General features: G+C 41.2%; 1 protein-coding gene across 3 annotated transcripts in view; it reads left to right on the top strand.

The window, feature by feature from the left end:
• Positions 1–12,111, top strand: part of pom121 (POM121 transmembrane nucleoporin) — a 58,704-nt gene that overhangs the window by 36,837 nt on the left and 9,756 nt on the right. For 2 of the 3 annotated variants that reach the window (XM_060848446.1, XM_060848445.1), the window contains exons 12-13: positions 1,806–1,844; positions 11,790–11,912. In XM_060848446.1, the coding sequence (XP_060704429.1) occupies positions 1,806–1,844; positions 11,790–11,912 (162 nt within the window). The remainder of the gene's footprint in view (positions 1–1,805; positions 1,845–11,789; positions 11,913–12,111) is intronic. The other variant, XM_060848447.1, reaches the window with a different exon arrangement.

Here is a 12,111-nt window from a genome sequence, read left to right on the forward strand (position 1 = left end):
CAGCAAAAATGATTACCTCAGAGTATAATAGGATCTTGATCAGATGGGCTGATGGAGTTGAGCTAAACGTGAGGTGCTGTGTTTTGGAAAGGCAAATTAGGGCAGGATTTGTACACTTGCTGGTAAGGCCCTGGGGAGTCTTGCTGAACAAAGAGACCATTGTTCAGGTGCAGGTTCATAGTTCCTTGGAAATAGAGTCACAGATAGATGGATAGTGGCGAAGGAGTTTGGTATGCTTTTCTTTATTGGACAGAACATTGAATATAGGAATTGGGAGGTCATGTTGCAGCTGTATAGGACATTGGTTAGGCCACTTGTGGAATTTTGTGCGCAATTCTGGTCTCCCTCCTATCAGAAAGATGTTGTGAAACTTGAAAGGGTTCGGAAAAGCTTTACAAAAATGTTGCCAGGATTGGAGGGTTTGAACTGTGGGGAGAGGCTGAATAGGCTATTTTTCCCTGGACCATCAGAAGCTGACGTGTGACCTTAATAGAGGTTTATAAAATCATGAGGGGCATGGATCGATTAAACAGACAAGGTCTTTTCCCCAGCGTGGGTGAGTTCAAAACTATAGGGCATAGGTGTAAGGTGAGAAGAGAGAGATTTAGAAGGGACATAAGAGGTAAGTACTTCGCGCAAATGGTGGTGCGTGTATGGAATGAGCTGCCAGAGGAGGTGGTGGAGGCTGGTACAATTGCAACATTTAAAAGGCATCTGGATGGGTATATGAATAGGAAGGGTTTGGAGGGATATGGGCCAGGTGCTGGTAACTGGGACTAGATTTATTCGGGATATCTGGTTGGCATGGACAAGTTGGACCAAAGGCTATACGTTTCTGTGACTATTATACTCAATGCAAACTGCTTTCTTCTGCAGCTTGGTTCTAAATGATTTTATTCAAATTCTTGTAGTCAAGAGTTCAGTTGCTGTCTTCTAAGACCTACTGAATGGAAGCAGTGCTTGTATCTTACAATATTGAAATGAAAAGCAGTTTTTGTGGTCTAGAAGGTGCATGGTAAGAGCTAATATCATAAATTGGTTGCTTGAAAATCTGACTTTGGCTGGTGGGAAAAAAGTATATATATAAATGTGTGTGTGTGTAATTGAGATTTTATTTTAGGCACTGATTTGGTCAAAAACTTTGTATCTTACAGGAGAATTGATTGTTCGAAGTTTTGAAAATGGCAATGCTTGATATATTTAACTATTACTCTGCAATAGTGTAAATTCACAAAATTACTGGTTTGATTTGATTTGACCAGAGTTGTCCTGAATCATCCAGATCAGATTCTAACATGGAATGAGCTGCTTGATAGAGTCCAGTCAGTTGTGGAAATGAATTGAATGATACTGGGTGGTTTTATTATCACTGTGGCTGGTTTCACAGTCACATCTCTGGTTCCTTCTAGTTTATCACATGGACCGTGGAGGCAATGTAGCTAAGTGCTGACTGAATTCATGGATAAGGATGCCTTTTCTACAGGGTTAAGATGTTCTTGGCAAATAATATATTCATGGCAAATTCTGTTCTCTCATAATATCTACACATTATTTCCAGTCAGAGTTACTAAAGCATTCCAGAATCACTGCAGATTATGTAAATTCTTAAATTGCTCTCCACTGGTCATTTGTTCCCATTTTATGCAGGTGCAAAGTAGAAAGTTGGATCACTACATGAACTTTCAAAAGTTGTGTAAGTCGACCTGAAATGGCGTGAATGTGGTGTTTGGAAGTGCATTTTTTTTGTTCTAACCAAATTTTAATCATAATTGTTGCCGGTGACAGTCACCTCTTTTTTCTACTAGGGTTCAACTTTGGAACTACCACTTTGAACTTTGGGGCTGGTAAGTTAATGCAATGCTACAGTGTTCTGTAAGCCTTGGCTGCTCACTACTGGCTACTTCTTACCAGTACAGTAATGAGAGATACATTAAAACAAAAACCTGTGCTTCAAACGATTCTGCTGCCACTGCTCTTTGCTCCATCAAGGCTAGCTGCTTAGTGAAAATGGCACAGCTCCTTCTGTAAAAGATGCAAAAGACAATCTTTGCTGCTGCAGTAGTTATCTTTTGTTTAAGCCTGGTAGCAGAAAATACAATCAATGCCTATGTGTGACAGAGAATTGGTTTTGACATGGAAATAAACCACATTCCTTCCTTTATAGCATTGCATTGATTAAGGTAACGTAGTACTGTATAATTATCTGAGTAAGAATTAACATAAGTTGCAGTCGAGTTTATTTTGACTCTTAACCCGGAAGCTGTTGATAGCTCATACCTTCTATGTCAGTGGAGACATGCTCAAACATTTTATATAAACTTTATTTAAAAAAAACAGTAAGAAATTATGTAATCTTTATCCAGTCCAAGGTCCTCTTCCTTTGTTGTCTTCACCAAAAAGCACCCAGTAATACAACTTCTGCTATCTTCTCAGATACCTGCTTCAACACCAGGATCTGATCAAAGACTGGCCAACAGAAAATTGTTTCATTCAGAGACTGCCTTCCTTGTTTATTCTGTGTTCTGAATTACCAATTGGAAAATACTGGTTGTCCCAAACCCAACTGTGATTAATTTATTATTTACAATTTACTAAGCTGTTCTTCCCAGGTCACAGGTTACATTGTTATTTCTCGGAATTACCAAAATCAATATAAATAAATCATTTAACCATTTCTCAGAGCACTCCTTAGTCCACTTAAGTCTGAACATGTCATTGTTGTGGTTCTGTTTGCCAAGCTGGGAATTTGTGTTGTAGACGCTTCATCCCCTGTCTAGGTGACCTCTTCAGTGCTTGGGAGCCTCCTGTGAAGCGCTTCTGTGATCTTTCCTCCGGCATTTGTAGTGGTTTGAATCTGCCGCTTTCGGAGTTCAGGACTTGGTCTGTGTGTGTGGCTTTCCTGTATACTTTGTGGTGAATTCTCCGTTCGGTGTTCTCTGTACCACCACGTCTAGGAATGGGAGTTGGTTGTCCTTTTCTTCCTCTCTAGTGAATCGGATTCCTGTGAGTGTGGCATTGATGATCCGGTGTGTGTTCTCTATTTTTGTGGTTTTTAATTATTACAAAGGTGTCATCCACATATCTGACCCAGAGTTTGGGTTGAATTTGCGGTAAGACTGTTTGTTCTAACCTTTGCATTACTGCTTCTGCTATGAGCCAAGAGATGGGTGAGCCGATGGGTGTGCCATTGATTTGTTCATATATTTGGTTGTTGAATGTGAAGTGTGTTGTGAGGCACAGGTCCAATAGTTTGAGTATGCCGTCTTTGTTGATAGGTTCAACGTCCAGTTGTCTGTTCTGTATGTCCAGCAGATTGGCTATTGTTTCTCTGTCTCGGGCTTTGTCGATAGAGGTGAACAGTGCCGTTACATCGAATGAGACCATGGTTTCTTCCTTGTCTCTGTGTATATTTCTGATGATGTCCAAGAATTCCTGTGTTAACTGTATAGAGTGTCTGGATCCACTGATCAGGTCTTTCAATTTCTGCTGTAGTTCTTTAGCCAGTTTGTGTGATGGTGTCCCTGGTAGTGATACTATGGGTCTGAGTGGAATGTCTGGTTTGTGCACTTTAGATAGTCCGTAGAATCTGGGGATGTAGTTGCTTTCAGGTTTCATTCTTTGTAGGTCAAACCTGGTTACCTGTCCGTTTTTTTTGTAGATTTCTCAGTGTGTTGTTTATCCTATTGGTGAACTATGGGGTGGGGTCAAACACCTTCTTTTGGCAGGTGTTGGTATCTGCAAGTAGTTGTTGTGCTTTTTCGATGTATTCTGCTTTGTCCAGGGTGACCGTCATTCTGCCTTTGTCTGCTGGTAGTATGATTATGTTCTTATCGTTTCTTAGTAAATTTAGTGCTTCCCTCTCCTTGGTGTTGAGGTTATGTGTTTGTCTTTTCCTTGTTATCAGAGGTACGATACTTTGTCTCACTTTATGTGTCTCTTCTGTCAGTCCATTGTTCCTGAGTGTGCATTCTAGTGCTGCTAGGAAGTCTGCTGTCTTGGCGTCCCTGTGGTTGTAGTTGAGTCCCTTGGTCAGTATTGTTCTTTCCATGTCTGTGAGCTGTCTGTGGGAGAGGTTTCTAACCCAGGTGTGTGTTGTGGTGTCCTCTCTGTTGTGTATTAGTTTGGCCATTTTTTTTCTTTTAGTGCTTTTTTTTACGGTGTGTGGTCCTGTTCTGTCCTATTCCAACACACACAAAAGAAGTTGCATCAAGACACTATTCAAAAGGGCCACAACACACTGCAGTACACCAGAACTGCAAAAAGAGGAAGAAGAACACCCATACAATGTATTCGCCCAAAAAGGGATACCTGCACAATTTCATCAACAGATGCCTAAGGGAAAGACAACGGAACGAGGACATGCCGCAACCCAAAGGACTAGCCACACTACCATACATAAGAGCATTTCTGAACTGTCAGCCAGACTACTGCAACCAATAGGACTCATAACAGCACAAACCAACAGCCACTCTCAGACAACAACTCACCAGAACGAAGGACCCAATACCCAGCAATAGCAAAACCAATGTAGTGTACAAATTCCCATGCAAGGACTGCACAAAACACTACATAGGACAAACAGGAAGACAGCTAACGATTCGCCTCCATGAACACCAACTAGCCACGAAATGACACAACCAGCTATCCTTATTAGCCCCACACGCAGATGACAAGCAACATGAAATCGACTGGGACAACACTAATATTATGGGACAAGCCAAACAGTCAGGGAATTCCTAGAGGCATGGCATTCATCCACAGATTCAATCAATAAAGCACATCGACCTGGACCCAATATACTGACCGCTGCAACGGACAGCTGGAACTGACAACCGGAAGAGGCAGAAACAAACCACTACAAATGCCGGAGGAAAGATCACAGAAGCGCTTCACAGGAGGCTCCCAAGCACTGACGATGTCACCTAGACACGGGACGAAACGTCTGCAACACAAATTCCCAGCTCGGCAAACAGAACCACAACAACAATGAGCACCCGAGCTACAAATCTTCTCTCAAACTCTGAACATGTCATCACAAGAAAATACGTTCTTTTCCCAACATGGGACATCATAGTATACACACTGTTTGTTTGGCTATAAGATGTGTGAGACCTTGTGAAACCGTTTATACCCAGTTCTTTTTATGTCTTAGCTAGAATGCCTGAAAATCCTGAATGGTGATGTAACCTACAACATGAAGTCATCACCTGTGTAAATAAGGTTTCAAGGTTACTAAGCAAAATTGAGAATAATAGGAAAATCCCTAAGTGGCTAACATCCTGCCTGAAGATTTAAAAAGATGCTATTTAAGATCACCAAGGACCCAGAACCTCTGGTGTTCCCTCAGAATCTATTAAATTAATCCATACGTTTCAAATCATGATTATCACTGGCAAGAAAAGATCTAATTTCTTCAGCTGCTGCGTTTCCTACTGGCAGCATAAAGGGGTCACCTTTGTCAATTGGCTTTAATTGGAACAGCCATATCAACCCTGACAGAAGCAGAGCAAGTCAGATACAGTCGCAAAGAGGCCAATTTCTGAAGCCCCAATGCCTCTTGATTACAAAATGTCACAAGACAAAGATAACAAGCAGCCAAGCCACATCAGAAGATCATGAGACATAGGAGCAGAAATTAGGCCATTCAGTCCATCAAGTCTATTCTACCATTTGATCATGGCTAATACGTTGTTCAACCCCATTCTCCTGCTTTCTCCCCATAATCTTTGATCCCCTTGACAATCAAGAACTATCTGTCTCTGTCTTAAATATACTCCATTACCTGGCCTCCACAGCCTTCTGTGGCAGTGGATTTCATAGATTCACCACTCTCTGGCTGAAGAAGTTTCTCCTCCTGTCCATTCTAAAGGGTCTTCCCTTTACTCTAAGGCTGTGCCCTCGAGTCCTGGTCTCTCATGTTAATGGAAGCATCTTACCAGCATCCATTCTGTCCAGGCTATTATTATTCTGTAAGTTTCAATTCGATCCCCTCATCCTTCTCCACTCCCATCAAGTAGCAACCCATAGCTTTCAAATGTCCCTCATATGCTAAACTTTTTGTTCCTGGGACCATTCTCGTGAGCCTCCTCTGGACCTGCTCCAGGGTCAGTGCATTTTTCCTCAGGTAGGAGACCCAAAATTGCTCTCAATATTCTGAATGTGATGTGACTAGAGCTTTATAAAGCCTCAGAAGTATATCACTGTTTTTAAATTCTAGTCCTGTCAAAATAAATGCCAACATTTTAATTGCTTTCCTAACTACCAACTCAACGTACGAGTTTACCTTAGGAGAATCCTGGACTAGGATGCCCAAATCCCTTTGCACTACACCCTCACCGAACCACCAGATTTCCAACTCAGTGAAATTAAAATATTTAATACCCCTCAACATTGCCCATTGTTCCTAACCAAATTTTACAAGTAACCGATCTTGGACACCAAATTTGTAACTTCAACAAAAAATTTACATTTAATATTAATAATATAGCTTTAACAGAACAGAAAAACAAGTTAATCTAATTAATATCTACATTCTACACCAATCTTATTCAATTATAATCCTCATACTCTCACAGACTGACACAGTGAACAGATAAAATGGGAAGAATATGAAGGATTGTAACTTGCCAGCTCAATTAAACAGTTTTAAATGCTGAATATCAGGCCTTCATTTAGTTTTTGGACAATAATTTGGTCACAGGCGCATGGACTGATAACTTGCACAAATTTCACGTTGCTAATTAATGCAACAATTTCCGCAGTCTCCTAGGAATATTTGCTTACTACTTACAGGCTGGGATTCTTTTCTAAGAACATTTAACAGTTTGGTAACTGGAGAGAGAATCTAAGAGAAAAACAGACCAGCCAGCCTGGAAGCTTCCCAAAATGACTGCCAGTCAGAACTGGTTTTCTCCCTGTTTTGCTCTTTATTAATATTTTCAGTGGTTGGCATTGATTAACCAATTCAGCATCCAATCAGCATGTCACCCCTGAGCAGGTATATGCCAACTTATCTGTAGTGTCCTTCTGACAGTAATTAAGTTGCATTATCTTCCAACAAGTTCCCAAGGCCAACATCTGTCTTTGTTCTCTCCTTCAATGCAAAGTTTAAATCTTAAAAATATAAGAAATTAGAAAAACAAAAGGAAAACAGTGAGGGCCTCAATAAAAGGTCAAGTCGACAGTTATGACTGCTGCAGCTTCAAACGAAAACTCAATGCCATCCAGGACAGAGCAGGCTGTTTACTCAGCACATCAGTACCCATCTACTCATATATTTGGCTTTCTGTGTGCACTTTGCAACTCTGTAGTCTAAGCTAGGAAGCACCTCTTTGCCAATGATGTTGTAACCAAAATGAGAAACAATATCGCCAGTTACCACCATGTTTAAGTCACATAGGCATCTTGAAGTGGCCACTCATTGTTCTTCCTTTGTGGTCACTGAGGGAGGATTTTGGAATTCTCTGGCTAGCCCTGTTGGACCATCATCTTTATAATGATTACAACTTTGGGTAACTGTAGATGAAAAATAAATACAATCGTGCAATGTTGTCCCCATCTGAGAATTGTTCTTCAAAAATGCCATATGCTTTTTGAATGGTCTCCTTCCAATATACCCCATTGAGTTTTTTTTCGTGTATTTTCCACAATTCTAACTTCATCATACATTTATTAGTGAGTTGCCCGATATGTGTACTTTTCCTTTTCTCTTCACAGCCAATGTGAGCTTGCTGGACCTGAAGGCAATAGAGTTATTCATATACACAAGGAATTGTTAAGGCCTTCCTGAATGTATATTTAGCATTGCATTACAGAAATGCTAAGAAGGTCAGACTGAAATCCATACAAATCAGTGACCACACATGAGTCTGGTGACCAACCAAGAAATCCATGTTCAACTTGAGCTGCTTTATCTAATTACCTCCCAAGTCTGCAAGTGTTTGTGCTTTTACAATGCTCTTGGAACCTGTTTAGTTTATGGATTGTAGCTGCATTTTCAAGAGCAATCCAAAACATTTGGTCCTCAGTTGTGGTTTGATGCTCTCCGACTGTGATTTGCACTGTCTCAAATAATACGTACATGGTCTATATGAAATGTAGCACTCGACTGAAGGAATACTATTTTTCCACTTAAGTAAACTGACTTTCAAAAAAAAAAGTCTAATCTGAGATATTTTGGTTTGTACAATCTCACTGTAGCTGCTACGATAGTAGAAAATATCTATCTATATTAAAAAAGCACTAAATTATGAACTGAGCAATTTTACAATAAAAAGTGCATGCCCAAACGTCCTACAGAATATTTACTGCTACCTAGCTTTTTGGGCGCAAGGGAGTGCTGAACGTTGGTGCTTTCATGCAAATACATGAGCCTTGAGTGTGAATCGGGTACTGTATTTTTGTTGATAGTGATTGAAACGTACAAAACTTAGATTGAGCAGCACAAACAGATCAGTGCAGAATAATGTGAATATTATTTTGGGAACATTATTGCGGTAGCCGCAACTCATGAATTTCTATCTCCTCTCTCCAGCTGAGCTATTTATCTGGTGTGCACATTTCTACTCTTGAGGACCCCATTGAAGAATGACTTTGCAAAGAATTATAATGTTTGGTGCAGCTGTGCAATTATGTCCAGCAGGGGTCAGCACCTCCAGGAATCAGGAGGAAAATGTTTTTGTAAATCAAAAGTTAAACTTTAGTCTTACAGAAATGGCTGATAGATTAAGTTGATGGATGTAGACAAATGAGCTATTATACTTTTTTAAATCAAGAGAGTCTGCATCTAATGCATGTGTTTTAATCTGTGATGGCACATCTCAATTTGTTCCACACTGCTTTAGCTGTTTGGCAGTTAGGCTTTGGTCAAGCTGAGCTTGAGAATTTCCTCTATAACTCCTTCTGCCTTTACTTTCCCTTCTCTTTGCTCCATCTACATTCCCCTTAAAACTTTGACCAAGCTTTTGGTCACTTCACTTGATTTTTTTTGGTCAATGTCATAACTTGTACAATGTTTCTGAAGTGCATTGGGATGTTTTGTCCTGTTCCAAGCGCTGTTATGAGTGATTTGTTTTTGAACTAATTTCTGGTGTTTGTGTCAGCTCCTATTTCACCAGCATCTCACCAGTTACACTTTCTGATGAGTTCTCTTCCGAGCTGTTGGAGCCAAGATACAGGAAATGCCTGCACAACAGCAACTTGTCTTATCATAGTGCGTTTAATAACATTCCCAAGATGCTTGACCAGATCATCATCATCATCACAAAAAAAATGACACTACAGCATACATAGGTAGAAAAGCATGTTTTAAGGGGTGCCTTAAAGGGAGAGTGATAGACCATCTGAGAAATTTTAACAAGGGAGTTCTGGAGTTTAGATGCCAAAGTATCTGAAGCCACAGCCACCAACAACGGAGTGATTACATCTCAGCACCAGCATTGGAAGAATGATAGAGTGATAGAGATGTACCGCATGGAAACGGACCCATTGGTCCAACCCATCCATACCAACCAGATATCCCAACCCAATGCCAGCACCCGGCCCATATCCCTCCAAACCCTTCCTATTTATATACCCATCCAAATGCCTCTTAAATGTTGCAATTGTACCAGCCTCCACCACATCCTCTGGCAGCTCATTCCATACACGTACCACCCTCTGCGTGAAAAAGTTGCCCCTTAGGTATCTTTTATATCTTTCCCTTCTCACCCTAAACCTATGCCCTCTAGTTCTGGACTCCCCGACCCCAGGGAAAAGACTTTGCCTATTTATCCTATCCATGCCCCTCATAATTTTGTAAACCTCTATAGGGTCACCCCTCAGCCTCCGATGCTCCAGGGAAAACAGCCCCAGCCTGTTCAACCGCTCCCTGTAGCTCAGATCTTCCAACCCTGGCAACATCCTTGTAAATCTTTTCTGAATCCTTTCAAGTTTCACAACATTTTTCCGATAGGAAGATCAGAATTGCACACAATATTTCAACAGTGACCTAGTTAATGTCGTGTACAGCCGCAACATGACCTCCCAAGTCCTGTACTCAATACTCTGACCAATAAAGGAAAGCATACTAAATGCTGTCTTCACTATCTTATCTACCTGCGACTCCACTTTCAAGGAGATATGAACCTGCACTCCAAGGTCTCTTTGTTCAGCAACACTCCCTAGGACCATTAAGTGTATAAGTTCTGCTAAGATTTGCTTTCTCAAAATGCAGCACCTCGCATTTATCGGAATTAAACTCCATCTGCCACTTCTCAGCCCATTGGCCCACCTGGTCCAGATCCTGTTGTAATCTGAGGTAACCCTCTTCGCTGTCCACTACACCTCCAATTTTGGTGTCATCTGCAAACTTACTAACTGTACCTCTTATGGTCGCATCCAAATCATTTATGTAAATGACAAAAAGTAGAGGACCCAGCACCGATCCTTGTGGCACTTCACTGGTCACAGGCCTCCAGTCTGAAAGACAACCCTCTACCACCACCCTCTGTCTTCTACCTTTGAGCCAGTTCTGTATCCAAATGGCTAGTTCTCCCTGTATAGCATGGTTAGGTCTCATGGAAATCAGTCTCCCATGGGGAACCTTGTCGAACACCTTACTGAAGTCCATATAGATCATATCTACTGCTCTGCCCTCATCAATCTTCTTTGTTACTTCAAAAAACTCAATCGAGTTTGAGAGACATGTTTTCCCATGCACAAACCCATGTTGACTATCCCGAATCAGTCCTTGCCTTTTGAAGTACATGTACATCCTGTCCCTCAGGATTCCCTCCAACAACTTGCCCTCCACAGAGGTCAGGCTCACCGGTCTATAGTTCCCTGGCTTCATACCCATGCGACCAGCCAGTAGTGATTAGGTCAGATTAGATTACTCACAGTGTGGAAACAGGCCCTTTGGCCCAACTAGCCCTCACCGACCCTCTGAAGAGCAACCCACCCAAACCATTCCCCTACATTTACCCCTTCACCTAACACTACGGGCAATTTAGGGTGGCCCATTCACCTAACCATGCTTGAACTAGTTAAGAGGTAACAAAGGCAATGACGAGGGCTTAGCAGATGTGCTGTGGTGGGGTCAAATTAGGCAGTGTTGTGGAGATGGAAATGGGCAGACTTGCAATGAAGCACGATTCGGGGCTCATTTTGGTGTCAACCATGCCACCAGAAGCAGTATACTTTGATCTTAACCAGTTGCCAGGGAGAGGAACAGAGTGGTACACCAGGAATAGGGATTGTGGCTGAGATGGGAAAGAATGGCTTCAATCTTTAATCTGAATTTCAGTTAGTTAATTTCTGTGAGGATGCGTGATGATTCATTTGTGTTGTGTCCGTATTCGTGTTGGAGCCTGGATTAAATTCAATATTCAGAATATTAGAAACAGCAATTACGATGTAACAGACTTGAAACACTGAAAGAGGGCAAAGGCTTCTAACCCAACTAGAAACTGGACTACCTAAGGAAATGGCTAGTGGATATCGATCACATTTTTCTACTTCAGCAAAATCATTGTCCAAGGATTGCAAAAGTACAAATATAACATCAAAGATAACCCTGGGAACGACTGACTAATGGTAAATTAAACATCACAGGTCATCTTGAAAGAGAGAATAAATCCATTAAAGGAAGCAACCAGATTTTGTGGGAATGTAAGATAAGAATTTGTAACTTGCATTAGAAATTCCTCATTCTTTCTCAAAAGACAGGAGATTTTCATTTTGTCTGAACCCCATAGTGAATTTTTAACAGTCAATAACAGCTTATTGACTTTAGCTGGTTGTCCTTCCAGGGACAGCTGCATCTGGATTTGGACAAAGTACTCCGAGTGGCAACTTTTCTTTTGGGACCACTGGTGCTCCAGCAACAACCTTTGGGAGTCCAGGAGCAGGTGCAGCAGCACCATCAGCATTTGGTAAGAAAGTATTCATTGTCACCAACCTCTGTTAGTACTGTAATTATCTGCTTCCCCTTCTCCGTTCCATTGTCTCCGGCAGTTACACCAATTCAAGGATCCGTAGTAGTAAGCAGTGGAGTAGAGATTCTGCATTTTCTTCCTTGATGGAATATGACTTATGTCTATACACAGGAAGTAGATGTCATATAATATGTTG

Source organism: Hemiscyllium ocellatum, chromosome 31 (assembly GCF_020745735.1).
Source record: "Hemiscyllium ocellatum isolate sHemOce1 chromosome 31, sHemOce1.pat.X.cur, whole genome shotgun sequence".
NCBI lineage: Eukaryota > Metazoa > Chordata > Chondrichthyes > Orectolobiformes > Hemiscylliidae > Hemiscyllium > Hemiscyllium ocellatum.